The sequence below is a fragment of the Bos taurus genome, chromosome 3 (genome assembly GCF_002263795.3).
Source record: "Bos taurus isolate L1 Dominette 01449 registration number 42190680 breed Hereford chromosome 3, ARS-UCD2.0, whole genome shotgun sequence".
In the NCBI taxonomy this organism is placed as follows: domain Eukaryota; kingdom Metazoa; phylum Chordata; class Mammalia; order Artiodactyla; family Bovidae; genus Bos; species Bos taurus.
Window position 1 is genome coordinate 79,109,912 of NC_037330.1, and position 25,847 is coordinate 79,135,758.

At 40.4% G+C, this 25,847-nt stretch overlaps 1 protein-coding gene across 1 annotated transcript in view; it reads right to left on the reverse strand.

Moving 5' to 3' along the window:
- PDE4B (phosphodiesterase 4B) overlaps nt 1–25,847 on the reverse strand; it is a 449,624-nt gene that overhangs the window by 152,724 nt on the left and 271,053 nt on the right. The window contains 1 exon segment of the mRNA NM_001102546.1: nt 2,282–2,476. Coding sequence (NP_001096016.1) covers nt 2,282–2,476 — 195 coding nt within the window.

The following is a 25,847-nucleotide window of genomic DNA, read 5'->3' on the forward strand; positions in this document are numbered from 1 at the left end:
TCCCTGGGATTCTCCGGGCAAGAACACTGGAGTGGGGTGCCATTTCCTTCTCCAATGCATGAAAGTGAAAAGTGAAAGTGAAGTCACTCAGTCGTGTCCGGCCCTCAGCGACCCCACGGACTGCAGCCCACCAGGCTCCTCCGTCCATGGGATTTTCCAGGCAAGAGTACTGGAGTGGGGTGCCATTGCCTCGGCAGAGTCCAAAAGTTTTGCCTGTACAAAACTGCCTGTCTTATCTACATCAAGGGATAATAGCGTAGCACAGAGTCATATAGGAGGGGTAGGTTTCTCAACTTCTCAGAATCTCTGTTTCATCCTCTATAGAGAAGAGATAATAATGCCGCCCACCTGACAGGACTGTGGCAAAGATTAAAAAGCATAACATATGTAAACAAACAGGGCTCCCTGGTATGCACTAACTGAATGCTTCCTTCCACATAACACCAGAGTTCCTCTTTCTTATGTAACTGTAACCTTCCTGAGAACATGCAACTTTTTTGAGAATAGCATTTATTTTTTAACTTCTCTGTGATTTTTCCACTATTCTGTTCATCTTTTACTCCCAGAGCCTGGCACACTGCCTGGAACATAGGTGAGCTTCAGTAGAGAAAGTGAAAGTAAAAGTTGCTCAGTTGTGTCTGACTCTTTGCGACCACATAGACCGTACAGTCCATGCAATTCTCCAGTCCAGAACACTGGAGTGGGTAGCCTTTCCCTTCTCCAGGGGATCTTCCCAACCCAGGGATCGAACCCAGGTCTCCCTCATTGCAGGCAGATTGTTTAGCAGCTTAGCCACAAGGGAAGCCCTGATTGTCAGTAAATATTAGCCAAATGAGTTTTGGTCCACCAATGATTGAGATGTTTTAGGGCAGGAGTGCTTCTATTAAGGGCTTTCTAGATGGCTCAGTGGCGAAGAATCCACCTGCCAATGCAGAAGATGCAGGAGACTTGGGTTCTATTCCTGGGACAGGAAAATCCCCTGGAGGAGGAAATGGCAACCCACATCAGTATTCTTGCTTGGAGAATTCTATGGATAGAGGAGACTGGTAGACTATAGTCTATATGATTGCAGAGTCAGACACGACTGAGCGACTGAGTACATGCTTCTATTAAAATTAGCTGGTAGAAGTGCCCTGGGGCATATTATCTTATTGGTTGGTTTAAAATACCCTGTGCCCCTTTCACAAAAGGGTGACCCTTTTTAGCTTCCTTTCCAACAACTGAGGAGAGCCCAGTGGAACTTTCCAGTTTGGAGACTTTAGGGAGCTACTGATATTTTTATAACATATGATATTAAAAACAATTGTACATGTGCCCAGAAAACTTTTAAGGCTCGCATTCCATCATCCAATTTTATTTGGTTTCAGAAACTCAATAAATAAGTAACACAACCCTGTCACTGTTCTTTAAATACAAATTAGAGATCTCCAGTTAATAGCAGCAAAACAGAAATATCAGCCATGCTTAATAGGGTGGTGGAAGTGTGTCCTGTCTCACCTAGGAGCCAGGCAATAAGTGGGCATTGTGTCAAGGTTCCAGAGAAGGGACACAGACATGTGACTAGATGACAATTCACTAAATGTTACCCAGCAAAGGCCACTCAGAGAAGTTGCATGTCACCAACCACCTTTCCTTCTCTGCTATAGCCTGATGTAAACTGCACATGCCTTGCAAAGTCAGATTGTGGTTTGCAAAAAACTGTTAAGGTTCTCGTGCCATAAACGATTCAGCAGTTCAGGAAATGAAGCTGATTTTTTTTTTTAAGTATTAGAGAATGAACTTCAGCAGGGAGGGGAGACTAGGGGAAAGAGATACTTAGGGAGTTTGGGTACAAGGTGCTATATTTAAAATGGATAACTAACAAGGTCCTACTGTTTAGCACAGGAAACTCTGCTCAATGTTATGTGGCAGCCTGGATGGGAGGGAGGTTCGGGGGAGAATGGATACATGTATGTATATGACTGAGTCCCTTTGTTGTCCATCTGAAACTATCACATTGTTGATTGGCTATACTCCAGTATAAAATCAAAAGCTTAAAAAGTATCAATAACAGAAGTAAAGCAAACACTGTGCCTAAGGTTTTTAAACACTCTTGTGGATCCTCTATACATTTCGCACTCAAGAGAGCATGTATGCCCTTAAGGTGGTTATCATTGTCATCTCTGCTCCTGTTCACTTTTTTTCTCCCTCTTCCCTTGTGTTAAAGGGGAACAGTGTTGCTCCTCTGATGTGTTAAAGGTGAGGTAAGTGTGAGACAGGGAGCCAGACAGCTCGTACTTACTGCTCACTTGGAAGTGAAGAATTTCTTGACATCGCCTTCGGTGACAAGTCATAGTCGCTGTCTGATCTGTACAGAAAGGACTCTCTGCGCTGGCTGTGCCCGGGGAAGGTGGCATGAAGAACCAGCCCAGAAGAAGAGCTGGCCTGGGGGTCCAGTGGGCTCCGACCTGGGGAAGGGCCATTTTCCACATCAAAGCTTAAAGAGAAAGAAAAAAACCCAGTCACATGAGAACTGACATACAGACACGGAGAACCACGTGTGCTGGGCACGTTACATAGCATTTCACACGCCACGGAGTTTTATGTCTCCAAACAGCTCTGAGTTGCAGTCATCCTCAATATCTTTTATATAAAAAGTCATCTAATCCTCTATTTTATATAAAGGGAACAGTCCACAGAAGTTTAGTCATTAGCAAAGAGTGGAACCAGGATTGGATCCCCAGCACAAAGTCCTATGGCCTTTCAGCGGCATGATAACTTTAACAAATTCATAAAATGAACTGGTGATAATAAGCGACTCCAGATACAGCATCTAACACAGCTCTAAGTGCCAGACACTCAACTATCACTTGAATGAGTCTTCTTAGCTGGGAGACTTCTTTCTGCCATAAATAAATACCACAGTCTCATTAAAGATACAATGTGCATATTTCTGACTGTTTTTAGGAACAAAGTGCTATCCTGAAAACACCCACTGGCTGATTAAACGGGAGGCCCAGTCTGCAACTTACCATTCATACTCAAGTTTAAGCACAGAAAATAACTTAATTAATCTAATAATGCTAAATAGGCCTTCAGGGCAGCAGAGCTTTCTTTCTGGAGGAGAGAGGATGCAGCTATTGACTCAAAAGAAAGAGTATTGTTGAGATTTCTGGTCAGTCTCCCTCACTCTGGAATGGTACCCTCAAGTCCAGATTCATTTGAACAATTTCTGAACAATGACCACACAGGCGGAAGCAGTAGACTCTGTCTATTTTCTCTCTCCCAGTCCTGGTATTACCTTAGGTACTCTGTCTTTCCCGTGCTTTCCACCATCCTCTCTATATTTTTCCTGCATGCACAACCTCAGACTGGCAGTAACCCTCTTGCCTAGCATTTCTCTAGACCACTCACTGCCCTCCAGCTAAAGCTCTGCAGAAAGCTGTTGGAGAAGTTACAGGATGCTCTCTTTTCCAGGCTGGACCACAGTAGTGGGCTTACTTCATACTCATCCAGCTGCCACGATTTATTTCTACATTTGTGATTCCTTTTGTTCACTAGTTCTTCCAGCCTATGTTCTTGCAGTGGATGTTTTTAGTTTACAGATGGCTTTCTCATTTATTATTTCATTTACAATCCTTATCATGACCCTGTGAACTCCACAGTATGATTCCACTCTACATTTGAGGAAGATGAGGCTTCGAGAGATTTTAAATGCCTGCATGAAGGCACAGGCTAGTAAATGTGCAAGGAGAATTGGAAAATCCAAGTTTTCCAACTCAGTCTTCTACAATGTCACACTTCTGTAATCACAGAGCTTCTCAATGGCTTTCTGGGTAGAGTGAAACTTCCTTTCAGTCTCTACATTCAGACAAAAGTTGCGCTTGGTATGTAGAGAGTCAGTCGGATTATGAGCAACCCTGGCTGTTATCTGGAGTGAAGGCAGGGGAGGCAGCAAATTATGCTGAAGCTGTAGGTTTTACTGAAACAGGGAAATAAGAAATGAGAGAATCTGGGGTTATAATGCTTCCCCAGAGACCATTCCGAGAAGCTGCTTTTAGCCAACCCGCAGACTCTAGGTGTCTGATAAGAAGCAGCAAGTGAGAATCTCCCATGAAGAGGACAAGGAAGAGCCATAACAATCCAATATACGTATTTGGGCTTTCATGGTACTGCAGATGGATTTTCACAGCAGGCTCATGGTCTGGGATGGGACGATCTTTCAGACTCTGCAGGCAAGCAGGCAGGTGGGCAATCACTCACACATTTCAGCCTGTTTGCCAGCCTGCCCGGAGGTAAAGCTATGTTGTAAGGCAAATATATTGCAGCAAGTGAAAATATAATGTAAGCTGACTTACAAATTTCCCTTGGGTGAGATCTATACTAGTCGTTGAGCAAAATAAAGAGCTCCTTTGTGGATAAGGACTTCTTTGTGCCACCTGGAGCCTGTAGTACGACTAGGTCTTGATGTCAGCTCTGAACTCTTCTTTAAGACAAAGATGGCAGGCTCTTAATAGGTAAAGATGGGACTACATAAAGCTTAAGAGTGGGCATAAGCTTTGAACTTTTATGAGTAACCATGCAGTACTTCATTTGGTCTCTGTCTATACATCCTTAATGGGTATTAAAACACTGAAATACTTTGGTAACAGCTGGCAGCCAGCCCCTGCCCCCAGACCCTCCAGGAGCCGCTGGACCTCCTGGTTATCCAGTAACTGAAGGGTTGATGTCTGGAACAGCAGGGGGCCTCCACCTTCAGCACGGTGGCCTGTGTCCATTTAATTGGTCAGTGTCCATGCGGTACCAGTCATTAAATATTATGAATGTCACTTCTGTGTATATCTGTGCTAAACTCTTAGAAGAGTTGCCAAGTGGGTATGCCTACCAAACTGTCAGAACTTTTTCCATTAAGGGTTTCCATCAGGGCTCAATCTGCCCTCCTTCCTGCTGCAGGCAGGAATTCCTAGTGGGAAGACAACAAGTCTGCAAGTATTACCTTTTAAGTAGATGTCACAAAGCATGTGCCCCCCAGTTTTTGTATCCAGGAGGTTTGGTCCTGCCAGGTAAGCAGGGACTAGACCCAGACCCTCAAACTCTCTCCCTGTCGCTTCCCTTTGTTTTCTGTTTTCTTTCTTTTTTACCCTGCCTAAATTCATAGAAGAGCCTGCCAGAATCCCGAAGCCAAAGAAGAATTCCCTGGGGGCAAAGAAGCAGATTCAAGGAGACAAAGGGCCTTTCATATTCCCTGGGGCATGTTTCAAAGCAACCAACACAGATGTACAACTTAGGAACAAACATGAATCACCAACCAGACACCAGCCCCAGTCACAGCAAAATTAGCAGACAGACATCACAATGCATCCCACAGATCCAGGGTGGGAAGAGGGGTGTGGGCAAGGGCAAGACGCAGGACAGACTTAACAAGCAAAACAAATACACCACACAAACTGAAATACAATTAGGGGGAAAGTGGAATCTGAAATATCGGAAACTAACATACAAAAGGGTAATTATTTATTTAGGGCTTTTTTGCTTCTGCCTTTGGAGAAGGAAGTGGCTTAATCAGCACCCATATTTCACCTTAGCGTGCATGCTAAGTCACTTCAGTCATGTCCAACTCTTTGTGACCCTATGGACTGTAGCCCACCAGGCTCCTCTGTCCATGGGATTCTCCAGGCAAGAATACTGGAGTGGGTTGCCAGGCCCTCCTTGAGGGGATCTACCTGACCCAGGGATAGAACCTGCATCTCTTACATCTCTTGCATTGGCAGGCAGGTTCTTTACCACTGGCGCCACCAGGGAAGCCATATTTCACCTTTAGGCTTCATTATATTAAAAATATTATCATAAAACTAACTAAGGATGTGATATAAAATGTAAACAACAGAGAAAAAACATTAGCAGTTTAATATTTTTTCTGACTATTAATATTTTTCCTGCAGGCTTAAATCATGATTTTTTTCACAAGTTTTTTTTTTCCCCCCACATACTGTACCGTTTCCAGAATCATCATTTTCCACGCCTATGGAACTTAACAGTTCACCCAGAAGTTGTTCCAAACCTCTTGAGGCATTTTCCATGATCACTGATATCTTTGAGCTTACAAGTACTTCAATATTTGGATGAGTTCATTGAGAAGTTTCGGATAGATTGAGAGGATGTCATGGACAGGCTTCTGAATATTTGATGGTACCTGCCCATATCCAGCATATGGACTGAAACAGTATGAAAAGCAGCCTTTTCCCAAGGATTGGAAACAAGCTCCCCACCACCAGTCCTGCCCTCTGATGTCCAGGATTCTGTATGCTGCCGTCCTATGTGATTCAGCATGCTTTGGCAGATCACCCTGGACTGAATCAATCACTTGTTATCTAAGACCTAATATTTTAACAACTTCTTCCTGCTTTGATTCTAGAGGTCTCAGCTTCCCAAAGCAGTGTTGGTAGTGGGTGATGCTGCGTGTGGGAGGTAGTGCTCCCCATAACTGGAATGCCCTTCATCCCACTGTTTCCAATAAGTCACCCTTTCAAATTCAGCTCATATCACCTCCTCCAGTAAATATTTTCTAACACTGCAGCTACCAGTTCGATCTAGATACATGCTCTTTCTTTGTGATCCACTAGATGTCTTTATAGCAATACATGATCACAGTACTTGTGATCTCTATTTAATTCTCCCTTTATTTAACCATCTTCTTATCTAGCTGCTCTCCAATAGATTCTTAACCCCAAAAAAGAAGGAACCAATATTACTCACTTTTGTATCCTGGGCATCTGGATTTGTTGTTTTTGTTTACTCGCTAAGACATGTCCAACACTTAGTGACCCCATGAACTTATTTTACCAGGCTTCTCTGTCCATGGGATTTTCTAGGCAAGAGTACTGGAGTGGGTTGCCATTTCCTCCTCCAGGGAATCTTTCTGACCCAGGAATTGAACCATGTCTCCTGCACTGACAGGCAGATTCTTTTGCACTCATCTCACATGCTAGCAAAGTAATGCTCAAAATTCTCCAAGCAAGGCTTCAACAGTACAGGAACCAAGAACTTGCAGATGTTCAAGTTGGATTTAGAAAAGGCAGAGGAACCAGAGATCAAATTGCCAACATCCGTTGGGTCATAGAAAAAGCAAGAGAGTTCCAGAAAAATGTCTACTTCTGCTTTATTGACTATGCCAAAGCATTTGACTGTATGGATCACAACAAACTGTGGAAAATTCTTAAAGAGATGGGAATACTAGACCACCTTACCTGCCTCCTGAGAAATCTGTATGCAGGTCAAGAAGCAACAGCTAGAACTGGACATGGAACAACAGACTGATTCCAAATAGAGAAAGGAATATGTCAAGGCTGCATGTTGTCACACTGTTTATTTAACTTACATGCAGAGTACATCATGTGAAATGCTGGGCTGGATGAAGCACAAACTGGAATCAAGACTGCTGGGAGAAACATCAGTAACCTCATATAAGCAGATGACACCACCCTTATGGCAGAAATCAAAGAAGAACTAAAGAGCCTCTTGATAAAAGTGAAAGAGGAGAGTGAAAAAGCTGGCTGAAAACGCAACATTCAGAAAACTAAGATCATGGCATCCAGTTCCATCACTTCATGGGAAATAGATGGGGAAACAGTGGAAATAGTGTCAGACTTTATTTTGGGGGGCTCCAAAACCACTGCAGATGGTGACTGCAGCCATGAAATTAAAAGACGCTTACTCCTTGGAAGAAAAGCTATGACTAACCTAGATAGCATATTAAAAAGCAGAGACATTACTTTGCTGACAAAGGTCTGTCTAGTCAAAGCTATGGTTTTTGCAGTAGTCATGTATGGATGTGAGAGTTGGACCATAAAGAAAGCTGAGTGCTGAAGAATTGATGCTTTTGAACCGTGGTGTTGGTGAAGACTCTTGAGAGTCCCTTGGATTGCAAGAGATCAAACCACTCAATCTTAAAGGAAATTAGTCCTGAATATTCATTGCAAGGACTGATGCTGAAGCTGAAGCTCCAATATTTTGGTCACCTGATGAGAAGAACTGACTCACTGGAAAAGACCCTGATAATGGGAAAGACTGAAGGCAGGAGGAGAAGGGGAAGACAGAGGATGAGATGGTGGGATGGCATCACTGACTGCATGGACATGAGTTTGAGCAAGCTCCGGGAGCTGGTGATGGACAGGGAAACCTGATGTGCTGCAGTCCAGGGAGTTGCAAATAGCCGGACACGACTGAGTGGCTGAACTGGGCCAAGGGATCTGGATTAGAGCCTTATAAATAGCAGGTCTTTAAAAATGCTGGCTGAACCAATGAAAGAATACTGCAACTCACTGCGAAATGTTCCTCATGTACCTTCCCTCTTCCTGCCTCCCTACCCTCAATCTCAATTCCCACTGGCAGGTGTTTCTGCTGTTTCCTTCAAATGAGTCTATGCAGGTGCAGCATTAACTTATTTGATAAGTTTTGTGAGACAATGACCTAAAAGTAAAAATAAAAAATAAATAAAAAGCACTGTTCTCCCTGAACAAAAATCACTGGGTTAGATGTTCGAGATGGTGATAGCTTTATGACAAACCCCCATGATGAGAAAAGCGTTCCTGTACCAGCTTCTGTCTGCCATCTTCTCATCTCTTGCTTTTTAATAAAAGCAGGAACCTTCTCTGCCCTTCTTTCTCCCCTAATGGATTCCATTCCCTGGGAGTCCACGCAAAGCCAGCCCCGCACTGGTGCTAAGAGGGAGCCAGCAGGTGGCAGAAGACAGCTACAGCTTCCCCAGCCTCCACCTGGAGAAGGTGGGGCTGCTTGCCAGTCTCCAAGGGAGAAATAGGACTGAAGCCTTATTCATAAGCCTGGGAGGAAAAATCGGGGATAAAGAACAGAAGCACAAGGTGTACATGAAACCTTTTATTACACCAAGAGAAGCTGTACTTTCAAGAATTCAAGTTAAGCCAGGTGGTTGCAGAATTGCCTACAATTGTCCCCAGGGTGGTTGTTTCTAGATCCCTAATTACCTGTGCATACCCCAATTTCTGTAACAAAGAGTCTTGAAGCCATTCTAGGAATCATTCGTTTCTGAATCAGAGGAGACTTTTCTTTGAAAACTCATTCCTTCTCTAGGTAATATATCATCGAATTTTCACAACTCTGGGCTGATTTTCCTCCCCTCATTTCCAAAAGGAGAAAACAGAAGGCTCCAAAATCTGAAACGTCATTTGAAAAATCCCCAAATGTGGCCTCTTTTAATTACATCCTGTCAACTGCACTCAGGGCCCTCTGTTCCGTGTCCCCACAGACCTTTTCTGAGCCCAGAACCTACCACGCTGGATTGGATTTCTCTGTTTACTTGTCTCTCTCACTCCACTGGACTGTGGCCTTGAAGCCGGGACTAAGCCTTATTCGTTTTGTATTCCTAAGGCTTTGAACTGAGTTTCATGCCAGAAGGCATCCTACAAACATTTATTGAATGAATACATCTCACCAGTTTTTATCTCTTATCTGACAAAAAGCCATTTCTATTTGGATTAAAACCTCCGGCAGGTAAAACCTCAGAGGAGTCACCAGATGTAATCGAGAGAATCCACTTTCCCCAACCTCCCTGCAGTGTGTCAGGAACTCCACGCCAGGAGTTGCAGCTTTGGAGAACTTTTTTGTGTATCATAAGGTATATGTTTGACTATTGTGTATGTTTGTATGTGTGTGTTTGGGGGTAGTGGTATATTCTTGAAAAATGCAGTGTTTCTTTAAAGTTCTGTTGGAAAACATTTCCATCAGTTATACTCAGAAACTAACACCTTCTAAAGCTTGCTTTTCACTTTGATAAAATATACCATTCCCTTATATACTTAGATTAGCTATCACCTCCATGTGCTATCTGGTCCCTGTGGATGGGGAAGCTGCACAGTGGCATGCATTTTGCCCATAGTTACAGTGACCTACCTTTATAGAATTAATTTGCAAGCTGCAGTGAGTCCTAATTTCGAATGAAGGACTTAACTATGCAAAATCACAGCCAGCATGAGGCAGAGCCCATGTCTCTGCTGAAAACAGGCAGCTCTCTGGCTATAGTTACAGCAGAATATCCCGGTCTTGCCCTAAAAATCCAGTTCCGGAGTCTTGACTTCCCTCCCATAGAGTAGGAAAGAAAACTATTATGTTCAACTCATCTGAATTGCAAAAGCAGCTTAGCATGGCTTTCCTTTTCTCCTAGCACCTTTGAAAATTACATCCACTGCAATACTCCAAATCTACTTTCCCCACAGAGACGTTTAGACCAAGGGAGCAGAGTAGTGCCCAAGAGCCCTGGGATTCTGGAGCCCTGGCTTCCAGTTTCTGCTCTGGGGAAAAATAACTTGATATGAAACAGGGACTCTCTGTATGCACCCCTACACCCAAGCCTTAGTCTTTCCCCACTGAAATGAATGAAGACATGAATCCATAGAAGATCTCTAAGGTATGTCTGAGATCAAATATCTTACATGTATGCTTGTGTGCTAAGTCACTTCAGTTGTGTCTGACTCTTTGCAACCCTATGTACTGTAGCCTGCCAGGCTCCTCTGTCCATGGGATTCTCCAGGCAAGAATACTGGAACGGGTTGCCATGCCCTCCCCAGGGGATTTTCCCAACCCAGGGATTGAACCTGTGTCTCTCGTGTCTCCTACAGCGGCAGGTGGGCTCTTCACCACTAGTGCCACCTAAACATATCTTGCAGAGATTTTCAAAACAAAAGAAGTATTGGTTCTCAAGAGTGATTTAGTGTGGTTTTATACTGTTGTGATAATTCATTCACTCAACAAATATTTATGAAACAAGGAGTTATTCGAGACCTGACGATTCAACAATGTGTAAGACAAGGTCCTTGTGGGGAGGGATGGACAATAAATAAATCAAATGTGATAATTTCAGACAGTGATAAAAGCTATGGAGAAGATAAAGCATAATAGTATGGCAGACATACGTATAGAGAAGAATGTTTCTGGTTTGGGTGTCAGCAGGCCCACTCTACACAGCTGCATAGACTGTCTATACTGGGCACACCACCCACCTTCCTCAGATGGTGTCCTTTGAGTTGAAACCAGAAAGAGGTAGTAACAAACTGTGTTACGGTTTTTTTTTCCAATCTGCATTTACACACACTTTTAAACTTAAAAAACTGGATCAAATGATATTTGGGGTTAAATATGGTGCCATTTAGTGAGCTAGTGATATAATTTTCCTTTTCCCTGAGTTCAGTTAGTTGTTCCGTTGTCTCATACAGCTCTCTCCGCATTGATATCTATCTATTGACGTATCTCTCCACTAGCACTTGTCCAGCAGAATTTTTAGCAATCTCATCTGCCCACAAAGGGCTGTGAAACTCAGAGACACAGAACTTCTTTTTCATATTATTTATCCCATTGCTAAGGGTCATGTCTATCAGAAGTACTTAGCAAATGTCTAATGAATAAACAAAATGAAGGAATGAATGGTTTGAAACCAAGTATCTTGTTCTGACTCCTCTTTGATGCCCTCCATAGACTGCACAGATGTACTTCTCCAACAAAAGCAAATGTAAGTGGTGTGGGGATGCGGAGTCATCTCCTGCCCTCTGCTGTGATCGCCCTGAAAAGAAGGAGGAGTTTGTTACCAAATACCACTTGTAAAGAAGGCTGTAACACTTTCCATAAGGCACCGAGCCCAGTGTGTTAGTCATTCAGTCATGTCTGATTCTTTGTGACCCTGTGGACTGTAGACCTCCAGGCTCCTCTGTCCATGGAATTCTCCAGGCAAGAATACTGGAGTAGGTTGTCATTTCCTTCTCCAGGGGATCTTCCTAACCCAGGGATCAAACCTGGGTCTCCTGCATTCCAGGTGGACTCTTTACCATCTGAACCACCAGGGAAGCCTAAGAAAAAGGCAAATGATCCTGCTTGTCAATGATCATCCTCATTCCTTGATGTTGATGGTGTTAGGGATGGAAATGACATGAATATTCCTCTTGATGTTCCTTTGGCTGAGGATTCTATGTTGCAAGTTCATTTATTTGTTTCTTGAGATCCTTTCTCAGGTTGTTAACATTTCACTAAGGAAATGCATCAATTAAAAAAGTAATACCAATGCCTACTTTTTCTAATGGGATTATAAAATGTGGGTCATTTAAAAATATTTGTTTCAAATGTTTAGGAGTATATTTTAATGATCCTTTAGTAACTTCACACTGTGCTATTCCTATATGATTTGATGCATAAGAAAACTAGTACCAAATATAAACAGACCTACCTCATAATTACAAGAACATTATTTCTAATATGCTTACAAAGTGATCTGCCTATTTCTAGGTAAAAAATAATTTTCAGAAATAAAAATGTTATAAAGTATATGTTTCCTAATTAGGGCTAAAATTTGGCAAACTCACTCTCAAACTTTTATCCACTAATACTTTCCGAGACAGAATAACAGTAAAGGCAGTGATTCTCAGGAAAGGTAGGGGTCTTCCAGATGAGAAGAATTCTCATTCTCCTGTGTGAGAATGTGTTTTGTATGTTGACTTTATAAAGCAGTGGTGTGGGAGGGTAGAGACTCACCATAAGGTTGAGAACTTACTTCTTTGTGTTGCTACTGACCTAGTTGCCCTTGGGATGTACAATTTCTCTTACCAGCTCTATATTTCTCAGTCTACATTCACTCCTCTTCCTAAGAGGTTATTGCAAAAGATATTCAAATGGTGTCTTAACAAGATATAAATACTTTCATTTATGTTTGGTAGCCCTGCCAATTATAAACCTAATTATTAATGAAATAAAGTATTTATTAAGAAATACAGTGCCAGCTTCCAGTAGCTCAAAGGCAAGTGAAATCACCTTTGAGAGAAATGAGATTGATTTAGGAAAACCATTTTTTACTCAACCAGTGATGGCTTCAAGAAACTGTTGCTTTCTTTTATAAATTCTCACATACCATCTGGAAACCAGTTACAGAATTCTGCTTGAAATCTATAGCTAAAATATTGTAGGTAAACGGTCATTTGGTATGCTTGTATATACTCCAATAATGGGGGACATGTTAACCCCATGAGATACTGAATTTCACTTTTTCAAATTGTATTTATTTCATTATTTAAAACTTGGGCCAGAAAAGTTGAATTTATTTTAATCTTTAGTCTGAACCTCCTCTCTCCACTTACCTAGTCTTCCTCATTGTGGTAAATGAAGCCACTATCTCTTCAGCTGAATCATCCATGATTTTACATCTTTCCTCAACTCCCCTTCCTCTTTTTCTGTTGATCAATAAGTCCTATCCTTCCTACCTCAAAACTGTACACTCTATCTCTGCTGCTACCACTGTTTCAGGGCATTGAAATCTCACTTGAACTAGCATAGCCACCCTATGAATCTTGCTTATACCCTCTCTTCATCCTCCAAACCTTTCTCCACACAACAGCAAGAGCAATTCCTTAACACATACAGCAAATCATGTCATTGCATTTGGCATAAAATCCAAACTCCTTACCTGGATTACAAATCCCTACATAGTATTACCCCTGCCACTGCCACCTCAGCTTGTACCACACTCCCCTCTTCTGCTCAGTATGATTCAGCTTCAAGGGCTTCTTTTCTGTTCCAGAAAGATGTCAAATCCTTTCCCACATCAGCAGTTTTGCATGTGTGTTTGTTCACTGGTATATTTTCTTTGCTTTGAATAGTTCCTGGCTTACAGAAAGTGCTGAACAAATATTTGTTGAATGAATGAATAAATGCTGCTCTTTGCTTATTATCTCCTCCACTCTTTGTATGGCTACCTTCTTCTCATTCTTTAAGCCTTGAATTAAGGCACTTACTAAAAATTCCTTCCCCAACCCATTGTTTAAATAGGGCCTCTTTGCATCACAGTACTACTACAATTTTTTTTGCTACATCTATTTGTGCATTGTTTTGAAATTGTCTTCCTCTTGCTAAAACTCCAAGCTTCAAGAGGATCATTTGTTGTATTTACCAATGTATTACCTAGTGCCTGGCAATGTGCCTGGGACATATTGCTAGTTGTGGATCAATGTCTATTCAGTGGATTAATGAATAAATAAATGAGTGTGTAAGTATATTAAACACCAACAATCAACTTATTGATTCAAAGCAGATCCAACTAATTGCTATTTTAAAAACAATACTTCTTCATTAGGAGAAGGACTCATTTATTGATTTCCTGTCATTGGCATTCGCCCACACGAATCCTTAGGAAGTTCAAATTGAACATATCAGTTGGCATAAAAACTTGTTACAGGTTTGAAGCATCTTTTGTGATTATTACTCTGGACTTATTTCAGAAAATGAAACTAGTTCTAAGATCAAATTTCACAAGTCCTTGACCTTTTAGAGAGAACTTCAAGTAGGTGTTGAGGTCTGCACTGAGGCTGCCTTTCCAGTCCTAAGCTTGTGAAATGCCACTACTTAATATTTCAAGAACTTTGTATTTCAAAAAACTACATTCTTTTGGGAACAAATAGGCTATATATCTCCTTTTTGGTGGAGGCAGGAGGGTGGAGGGAGTGGCAGTATGGTTTGCTATTAACTCAAATAATCATAAAATTGGAAATCATTGCCTCAGCCTCCGGTCTACAGAGCACTTAATAGTGTTTACGTCTGTTAACATCTGGCCTCCAAATGTTATCAGTCTTGAACACTGCACCTGCAGACAGCCTGGTATTTGAGTTTTAAATATGTTCTTTTGGAAAGGAGGGAGGGGTGAGAGAAGGAAGATAAGAGAAATAGAGGTAGAAAAATGAGGTCACAGGATCTTTTCTCCTTGACTTTGGCGGTAAAATTATAAAGGTGACACTTTTTTGTTTTTTTCCTACAGACACAGTGTGTGTGCCTGGCTATGTGTTATGTGTTTGGTAGACATTAACTCATTTCATTGCTATAATCACTCTGTGGGGAAGATATTAACATGATTCCGTGGATGTGAAACCTGAAGTTCAAAGCGTTTAAATACTTTGCTGAAGACCACTCAGCTATTGAATGGTGGATCTTGGATTTAAACTCAGTTTGATTGGAACCATTAACAGATTCAATTAACTCACTCCTATCAATAAATATCTGCTCAGTCTCTCCTCTTGTTACCATCAGTAAAACTCCATGATGATATGTGAAGTCAAGTCTTCTGTTCTGAACCCCACCCTTCCTCCCTATTCAAAGACTGTGCTGGTTTATTTGCTCCTGCATCATTTTCCATTTTGCATATCAGCAAATAATCAAACTTTAAAGATTTATATCTAAGCACAATAAAAAGTCCACAATAAAAAATAACAAAAAGACTTCTGCCAGATAAAATTTGAAAGAATTCATCATCAGCAGACTTGAAGTATAAGAAATGGTAAAGAAAATCCTTTAGGCAGAAGGAAAATATCAGATGAAACTTTGAATATACACACAAAAAATGAAGGGTTTTTTGCTTCTTATTAAAATATCTGAAAAATATAATTGACTGAAAAGCCAAAAAAAATAATACATTTGATATTTATGACACATGTAGAAGTAAGCCGTATAACAGTAAGTACACAGAGGCAAAGGGAGAAATCGAAATTATTGTGGAAAAGTTATTATACTATAGGTACTGCTTAAAGGAAGACTGTCGTAAGCTAAAACTTATACTAGAATCTCCAAGTGAAAGTGTGAAAGTGTTAGTCGCTCAGTCAGGTCCAACTCTTTGCAACTCCACGGACTATAAAATATCTGAAAAATATAATTGACTAAAAAGGCTCCTGAACCCCACACTTCCTCCCTATTCAAAGACTGTGTGGAATTCTCCAGGCAAGAATACTGGAATGGGTAGCCATTACCTTCTTCAGGGGATCTTCCTGACCCAGGGATCAAACCTGGGTCTGCTGCATTGAATACAGATTCTTTACCATCTGAGTCACCAGGGAAGCCCTCAAGTAACCATTAATTTTCCTTTTTTTTTAATGAACAGCTACACCTAAGGAAATAAGGTGGAAGCACAAAGTACTTAATTATCCAAAACAGAGCACCTGCTGTTGTTTAGTGCTCAGTCATGTCCAGCTCTTTGCGACCCCATGGACTGCAGCACACCAGCCTTCCCTGTCCTTCTCTATCTTCCAGAGAAGGAGCAGAGAACAAAGCTGAGCAGGGAAGGAGAGAAAAAAGTATATAATGTACAGATAAGACAAACAGAAAATAAATATCAACATGGCAACTTTAAACCTGACCATATTAACAGTCTCTTTAAATGTAAGTGGTCTTAACACCATAATTGAAAAACAGACATTTTCAAAATGGATAAAAGAGCATGACTCAGCCGTATGCTGCCTATAAGAAGTCACTTTAAATACACAGACACAAATAAATTAAAGGGAAAAGAATAAAAAAAGATGTATCATGATAACACTGATCAAAAGAAATCTAGAATGGCCATATTAAAAGAACAAATAGATTTCAGAGCAAAGACTACTAACAGGATAAAGAGGGGCATTTCACAATGATAAAGAGGATATAACAATTCTAACAACTGTTGTGCCTAACAACATTATTTCAAAATGCATGAAACAAAAAAGGACAAGTTGAGCAATTTACAAGCATAACCTCAATAATTGATAGATCAAATAGAAGCCCCCCAAATATATAGAAGGCTCAAAAATCACTATCAATGTGACCTAATTGACTGATAGAGAGCTACACTCAGCAACAACTGAATACACATTCTTTTCAAGTGCACATGGACATTTACCAAGATAGGTAATATTCTAGGCCATAAAACAAGTTCAACAGGTTTTTAAGAATTCAAGGATACAAAATATGTCCTTTGATCAGAGTGAAATTAAATGAGAAATCACACCAGAACGCTAATAATGTTCCATGTATTTGGAATTACACATTCTAAATAACTCATGAGTTAAGGATAAAATCCAAAGAGAAACAGTATTTTTAACTGAATTAAATGTAAAAATGTGACATATCAAAATCTGTGGGATGCAGCTAAAGCAGGGAAATCTATAGTGCTAAATTTTTATTAGGAAAGAATAAAATAAATGACCTCACTTTCTAGGTTAAGAAACTAGGGGAAACAAGAGCAAATGAAACCCAAAGAAGTAGAAGAAGGAGGATGGGGAGGACGAGGAGGGGAAGGAGGGAGGAGAGGTTACAGTGGAAATAGAATAGAGGAAGAGAGAGAGAGAATCAGCAAAGCCAAAATAAGTTCTTTGTGTAACCACCATAACTGACAGACATTCAGCCAGATTTATCAGGGGAAAGAAAGAGACCATATGGATTAACAATATTAGGAATGAGAGAGGAGACATCAGTACAGATTCTAAAGTTATTATAAAAATAACAGCGAAATATGACAACTAATTTGACAAAAGCTGAAATGGATAAATTTCTTGAAAACAAGTTACCAAAGGTTACTCAAGAAGAAAGAGACACTGTGATAGGCCTATATCTATTACAGAAATTGTATTTTAATATGTAAAACATTCCCACAAAGAAAACTGCAAGCCCAGATGGCTTCCCTGGTGAATTCTGCCAAAAATCTAAAGAAGTGATAATACTAATTCTACATACTCGTTCAGAAAATTGAAAAAGAAGGAATGCTTCCCAACTCACTATATAAGGTCAGCGTTTCTCTGATGCTTTCTCTAAAATTAGACAAAGACAACCCAAGAAAAGAAAACTGTAATTTCCACCATGAACACACATGCAAAAGTACTCAACAAAATTATAGCAAATTGAATCAAATAATATATAAAAAGGAGGACAACTATGATCAAGGGGGCTTTATCCAAGGAATATAAGGTTGTTATAAACACTCAAAGGTTAATCAAAGTAATTCATATTAATAGAAGATAAAAAATATGATCATCCTAGTAGATGTAGGAAAAAATATGATAAAATTAAACATCTATTCCTGATTAAAAAAAACTTCCAGAAACCTAGTAATAGAATGGAAATTTCTCAACCAGGTAAATAGAATCTCTGAATTCTAAAAAGAATCTAAAAAGAAAAATGCTACATCATACTTCAGAGTGAAAGACTGAATTATTTACCATCAAAATTAGGGAAAAAGAATGTCTGTTCTCATCACTTCTATTTAGAATTTTACTAGAGGTTCTAGTCAGTTTAACAGGCAAGACAAAGATACAAAGGCATCTCGACTAGAAAAAGAGGAAGTAAAATTGTTTCTGTTCATAGATAATATGATTGTCTCTGTCAAAAACTCATTGCAACTTTGTTGTAGTTAAAAATGGAAGCAACCTAAATGTTTATCCATTATAAACATTTTATAATAAACATATTATAAAATATTCATACAATGCAATACCACTTAGCAATAAAAAGGGATAAACTTAAAAAAACACACAAAACTTGTGATTACTATACATATCTCTCCATCTATTGCCTTACTTTCTTAGACTCTTTTTTTTTTCTTTAAGCAAAACACTTCAAAATGTTGCCTCTATTTGCTGTCTCCATTTCCTCAACATTTATGTTCTTGCTGGGGTAAAGTGTCTGCCTGCAATGCAGGAGACCTGGGTTCGATCCCTGGGTCAGGAAGATCCCCTGGAGAAGGAAATGGCAACCCACTCCAGTACTCTTGCCTGGAAAATCCCATGGACAGAGAAGGCTGGTAGACTACAGTCCATGGGATCGCAAAGAGTGGGACACGAATGAGCGACTTCACTTTCTTTCACTTTAACATACCATAATGAAGATTTGGTTCACAGTACTTCATAGGAAATTCCTTCTGTCAAGATCATCAGTGTCTTACATCTTGCCCAAACCAACGATTAATTCTTAGGTACCATCTTTCTCAAAATGTCAGGAGCATTTGACATAAATCTCTCTTATTTTGACTTTCAAGATATCATCTTCTCCTGCTCTTCTTCCTGTTTCATTGTCTTTCCTAAGTCTACATGTTGGACAGTCCCTGGTCTCAGCTCACAGATTTGTTTTTTCTTTATCTACACTCATTTCCTATGTGATTTTATCATTGCTCTTATCACGGTATAAAATGTTACCTGTTCACTAATGACGCACTAATGTGTTTAAAACAATGTAATAACAGTACAGTGAATGGCCGAGAGGCTGGAAACTTCAGGAGGAACAAAGACTATTTAAAGCACAAATGTTTAAAAATGTGGTGCAGATGCCAGAGGCTGCCAGAGAGGGGCCCAGACTGTGCTTTTCAGTGTATTCGAAACACTGTCTGCACTGCTTTTATGCATCACTGTCCTCAGCTCTGGTGGTAATTTTATGTAAAATGCATCCAATTTCTATAAAACTACTTAGCATTGATTTTACATCTGAAGAGTTTCAGAGATGTCAACGTTCCAAAAATAAATGGTATCATGATTCTATTAGAGCTTAAGCAAAGTCTCCAGGCTTTGCTGTTCCTTGCCATTATTTTTGGAAATTAAATCTTCCTGTAATTTAAACCAAATGCCTCTGAGCAGGTCACAGTTTGCCCTCATCAGGGTAGGCAATGACTCTTTTCCTTCCCCAAAACCAAGGTTAAGGTGGGGCCAGTCAGGCTTGTGGGTGGGGGTGGCCTTACCAGCACAGTCTCCTTGGGGAACCCTGAGGATCCTTTTTACCTCACACCTGACCCTCACAAGGAGAATGAGAGCCCTAATTCACTAGGACAGGTTTCAGCTTTTTTTTCCCAGAGCAATCCTTTCGAAAGAGAATTACAGGATCCATGTTTTGAAGTAGATAGAGAAGATTTAATTTTTTAGCCAATGTGAATTCACTTTCCTCTTCAGGTATCAATTCCTATTCATGACTCCTTATTTTGGAAAGGGCATTGTTACTTTACAAATGCATCTTTTAAATAACATCAATAAGCATTGCCTCCAAATTTAAGTTCTGAAAAAACAAACTGGCAAAGCATTCTCTTCTTTTCAGTTGCTTCTCCTACTTCTCCATGCTTTGACTGACTCAGAACAGTTAAACAAGTCATTGGAAAGGCTGATTTATTTGATAAAGACATCCCCTGAATATGTTTTCTCAGTTCTGTCAATAATCCTATTTCCTTGTTTTATCTTTTCACAAACAATTCTCTCAACATGGATTTCCTCTTTAATACTCAGTTATCTTAGCTTACTGGTAAATTACCCAGTCAAACCAAAACATCAGGTTCAGTAATCAAAAGGACAGAGGGCTCTTCACGTAGTGTTTATGACTCACATATCTCTGACTCACAGATGGATGTACTGTGTTCTGTGCAACCTCAGTAATGTGGCATTACTTGGACAAATAAAAGCTGTCACCTTACGCAGTCTAGCTGAGTTTCTTACATGTTTCCTTCTCAATTTTATAAATGAGTCATTTAACTTCTTGAATATTCTTTAACATATTTTTTTTAAGTTCTGTTCTGAATTATGACCATCCTACTCTAGACAAGGAAGCCATAATACACTTTCTACTTCTCCACACAGGTTTTACAACTTAGGAACTATTTTAATACAGAATTGGGAGATGGTTAAGGTCATATATTGATTGTTTAACATAAGTAGAAGCAACTTTTATTCTTATTAGGAAAATTGAGTTTGGGAATAGTTGATTTTTTTTTCTGTTTTTAGGCTAACAGTTCTCCTGATGCACAAACTATAAATTTCATTGTTATCTTAGAAAAAATATGACAGAAAAGGGCAGGATACTCTCAAACATCCCTTAATAATTCCTTCAGTGGGATTATCATATCTGTGGGTACTCAAGGCACTTTTCAAATAATTTTTTAAAAAATTTCAGCACAAAATACAAAGTGCAATTTGTATTCTTACACCAAATACTCTGCTGCTGCTGCTGCTGCTGGTGCTGCTAAGTCGCTTCAGTTGTATCCGACTCTGTGCGACCCCATAGACGGCAGCCCAGCAGGCTCTGCCGACCCTGGGATTCTCCAGGCAAGAACACTGAAGTGGGTTGCCATTTCCCTCTCCAATGCATGAAAGTGAAAAGGGAAAGTGAAGTCGCTCAGTCGTGCCCGACTCTTAGTGACCCCATGGACTGCAGCCTTCCAGGCTCCTCTGTCCATGGGATTTTCCAGGCAAGAGTACTGGAGTGGGGTGCCATTACCTTCTCCCACCAAATACTCTAATACATCACTAATGCAGACTCAGAAGAAAGTTCAGACTCTTCTGTCAGATAGTCAAGGTTCTAATGGTGTGACTTGAACCTGATCATCTATGCTTGGATCTCTTATCTGTGCTTCAGTCAGGCTGAATTACACACTCTCCCAGAGCCATATGATTTGCTTCTGCTTATGTTCTTCCTATTTCCTAGACTATCCTTCCATCTGGAATATGCTTTCTGACATTTTCACAAATTTAGAGCCACGCGTGAGCAAGGGACTATGTAGGGGATGGAAAGCCCAAGAATTAGGGAGAATTCAGCAGCTCTAACTGTGGGAGTGACTGCCTAGAGACTGTTAAGCTTCTCTGTGTTGTCAGCCCCATTAAGAAATACTCAGAGTGACTCAAGGGGTCCTATATATAGTGGGAAGTGATTGCCCTGGAAAAGCTCTCCTTAGAAGCAGTTTAATGTAATGGATCATGCAGAGGCTCAGACTGAGACAGACAGATGTGGGTCTGAACAGAAGCCTTGCCATTTGCTAACTAAAAGAGAGGCCTTGGATTTAACTCTTCTGAACCTTAGTTTCCTTATGTGTAGAATCATGATAGAAGAAAAAACTAAAGGGTCAAATTGAAAAATATGTGTAAAAATGTAGAAGTTCAGTTCTACAGTTCGCTAGCAATGCCAACACAGGACAAATGCAGAACAGAGATGAAAGTATGGTTTTAGACAGCAGACCCCTGAGATTTTATCATTACCTGCCCATACTCCTAAAACGTAGTTTTCCAAGATTTGTAGATATCACATAGCAGACCCAAATTTTTTCATGTGATCTTAGAACCTGTCGAAGTGTGGAGCAGGAATTCAGCAAAGAGCTGAGAATCCTTAGATCTGTGAAAGTGTGTTGTCCCACCCAGTAACAGAGGCTCTGAGGACAACAACACAAAGCAGAGGACTGAACAGAATCTTGGAAGATAAATAACCCAGAAAGAGCCAGACTGTAAGGCAGGCATGGGACTGGCTGCCCAGAGGCTCACGCAGTCTTAGTTTCCTACTCTGCTTTGAGGCTAAGAGTGTCCACGTGACATAGTTTTGGCCAGTGAGATGTAGGTGCAAGTCTCTGGGAAAGGGGTTCCTTCCTAAATCTTAGGTCAGACATAAAAAAAAAAAAAAAAAAAAAAACTGCTATTTTTTAAGGTCGAAAACCAGCAATTTCAAATGTTCAACCTAGAGAAGACAAACCTTTCTACCTAGGACAGCTCTTTATCCTTTGCTTTTTACTCTTTCCTCCTCTTTTTGTCCCCTGAAACAGGGAATTCAATGCACAGACAATAACAATCTTACGGCTTTGAGGATAAGGACCAGGGTGGCAGGAAAAGAAGATAAAAGGACTCCAATGAGTAATTTAAGGTCCTGGATTATCTACTTCTGATGTTCCTGTTCCATGAGACAAAGACAGCCCTCACTGTTCAGCCACTTCTGTAGGGAGTCTTGCTTATACCTGGAAATACCCCTGGTAGATGTCATGGTGCTGAGTCAGAAGGCAGAGAACCAATAGACCTTACCTGGGCTGAAAATCTGACCCCAGAGAACTGGTTTCAGGGAGTAAAGTACCTCTCAAGATGATCAAAAACACCTAGAGTAGAAGCAAACCTTATGCTGTCCCTGGAGGCAACACAGTATGATTCCTTTTCTGGAAAAGAAAGTGAGGGAAGGTGAGGGAAAGGCCAAGAGGAGAAGGAACACAGTTCCAGGAGAGCTGCAGTTTTAAACAGAGTGATCTGGTTAGCAAAGCAGATTCTGAGGGAATATTTGGCTGAGGAAACTGGAAGTCAAATGGTCCGAAGGCAAGAACATCCCTGATTTATTTTTTTAATTGAAGGATGGTTGCTGCTGCTAAGTCACTTCAGTCGTGTCCGACTCTGTGCGACCCCGTAGACAGCAGCCCACCAGGCTCCCCCATCCCTGGGATTCTCCAGGCAAGAACACTGGAGTGGGTTGCCATTTCCTTCTCCAATGCATGAAAGTGAAAAGTGAAAGTGAAGTCGCTCAGTCCTGTCTGACTCTTAGCGACCCCATGGTCTGCAGCCCACCAGGCTCCTCTGTCCATGAGATTTTCCAGGCAAGAGTACTGGAGTGGGGTGCCATTGCCTTCTCCGGATGGTTGCTATAGACTATTATATGTTACAGAAGAACAATATAGTGACTCACAATTTTTAAAGGGCATACTCCATTGATAGTTATTATAAAATATTGGCTATATCCCCCTTGTACAATTTATCCTTGTAGATTATTTTATATCTAGTAGTTTGTATCTTTACTCCCCTACCTCTTTGTTAACTCTCTCCCTTTCCTTCTCCCCACTAGTTTGTTCTCTATATCTGTGAGTCTGCTTCATTTTTGTTCTATTATACTAGTTTATTGTATTTTTTAGATTCCATATATAAGTGATATCATACAGTATTTGTCTGTCTCTTATTTCACTTAGCATAGTTGAATAACAGCAAATAGGCCAGTGGTAGCTGGAGCGACTTCACTTTCACTTTTCACTTGCATGCATTGGAGAAGGAAATGGCAACCCACTCCAGTGTTCTTGCCTGGAGAATCCCAGGGACGGCAGAGCCTGGTGGGCTGCCGTCTATGGGGTCGCACAGAGTCGGACACGACTGAAGTGACTTAGCAGCAGCAGCAGCTGGAGCAAAGTAAGCAAGGGAGAGAGCAGGAGATGAAGGTAGGGGGCTGTTTTATACAGAGTTTTCATAAAGCATGTGTGAGAAAGACAGGGCCAATGATGCCTGCAAGGCTTTATACCTGAGCAATTAGAAAGACTGAGATGTCATCCATCTTCTGAAATGAGGAAGACAGTGGAAGAAGCCAGTTTTGGGCCTGGGGGTGAAGACCAGATCACATTAAGTTTGAGATGGCAGACATCAAAGAAGAGATGTCAACTGGGCAGCTGGATATAAGTGGAGAGATATACATTTCAGGTTCATATGAATGTTTCCCAGATTGCTAAATCAAGAGTAGTCTGTAAAAGGATGCTCATAGTTTTTTGAAAAATGAATGATACATTTGTATTTGCATCTATATTTTCTCAGTCTCCTGTACACTGATATTTATCTGATCCAGTCGATATGAGAAGTTTGGGGAGATTTAGGTGAAATAATGTATTCAATATATAAAAGGCATCAAAGAAAAAAAGCAAGACAAAGGTAACAGATCCTTAAAGCTCTAAAAATAAAAGGTATGACAGAATAAATGTTCAAAGAACTAATACCCAATAGATACATTATGTACTTATATTTTTCCAGACATTTTGTTAAGCACTATGCATAAATTAACATATTTAATCTTTTCAGTCAATTGATGAGGTGCCATGGTAAAGAACCCACCTACCAATACAGCAGACTTAAGAGATGAGGGTTTGATCCCTGGGTTGGGACAATCCCCTGGAGGAGGAAATGGCAACCCACTCTAAGATCCTTGCTTGGAGAATTCCAAGAATTGACAGAGAAGCCTGGCAGGCTATAGGCAGTAGAGCTGCAAAGAGTCTGACATGACTTAGCATGCATGTTTAAATTAACAAATTTAATCTTTCTAATCAATTGATCAGGTATATAATATTTTAAACTTTTTATTTTTCTTATAAAAGAGGATACTGATGATCGGACAACTTAACAATCTTGCTCAAGGTCAGAGAGCTGGGAAGCAGCAGGACCTGGATTGATACAAAGATTTTTTTTTACTCCTGAATGAATGTTCTTAACCAGAGTAACAAACTAAGAAGCTCTTAGGGCCAATGTAAATTCATGCAGTGATTCCTATAGGCAGTGCTGACCCATGTACACAGGGGTGTCAAATGGGCATCTTAGACTCCACGTGGCCAAAACAGAATCCTTTATTTTCCCAACTAAATCTGTTTCTCCTTTACTCATTTAGCTTCCCATATCAATTAATGGCACTGTCATCTGCCAGTTGCTTAAGCCAAAAACCCAGGAATTGTCCTTGATCTCTCCCTTTTCCTCATCTGATACATCCAAATCATCAGTAAGGCTCAATGGTTCTATTTTCAGTATTTATCCCATGTTTGTCAATTTTATTCAGATTCACAGTTCCAGCCATGATTTTAAGCTGACATTATCTGTATTATTTTTTTTTCAGTACTCACTGGTCTTCCTGTTTCCATTCTTGGCTCCTATAATCAGTTTTGCCCATAGCAACCAGAATTAACTTTAAATATATATATATATATATTTAAAGTGTATATACACACACACACACACACACACACACACACACACACACACACACACACCAGATAGCTGTTCATCATGTTTGGAATAACACCCCACATCCTCAATATAACTTACATGACTCTCTGTGATCTACTCTCTGCGTCTGACCTTATTTTAAACTAGTGTCCCTCTTGCTCATTGTATTTTTAGTTGTATTGACCTTCCTCAAACAAACCAAACTCTTCCTGCCACAGGGTCTTGCTCTTGCTGTTGGCTTTGTTTACCATCCTCTGTCCCTGGTTCTTCATATCATTGAGCCCTCAGAGCAAATGTCATTTCAGGAAGGTCTTCCTGATCTGTTCCATCTATATTATCACTTCCTCTTACAAACACCAACACAGCATCATCTTATTTTATTTACTTCATTATGTTCTTATCATTACTGGAATTTTTCCTGTTGCTTGATTTGTTGACTCATTTTCATCAGTCTTTCTCCAGGAGAATGTAAGCCTCCTGAGATCTGAGACCCTATCCTTTCTTATTCCCTGCAGGGCCTAGCACATTGCCTGACACATAGAAGAGCTT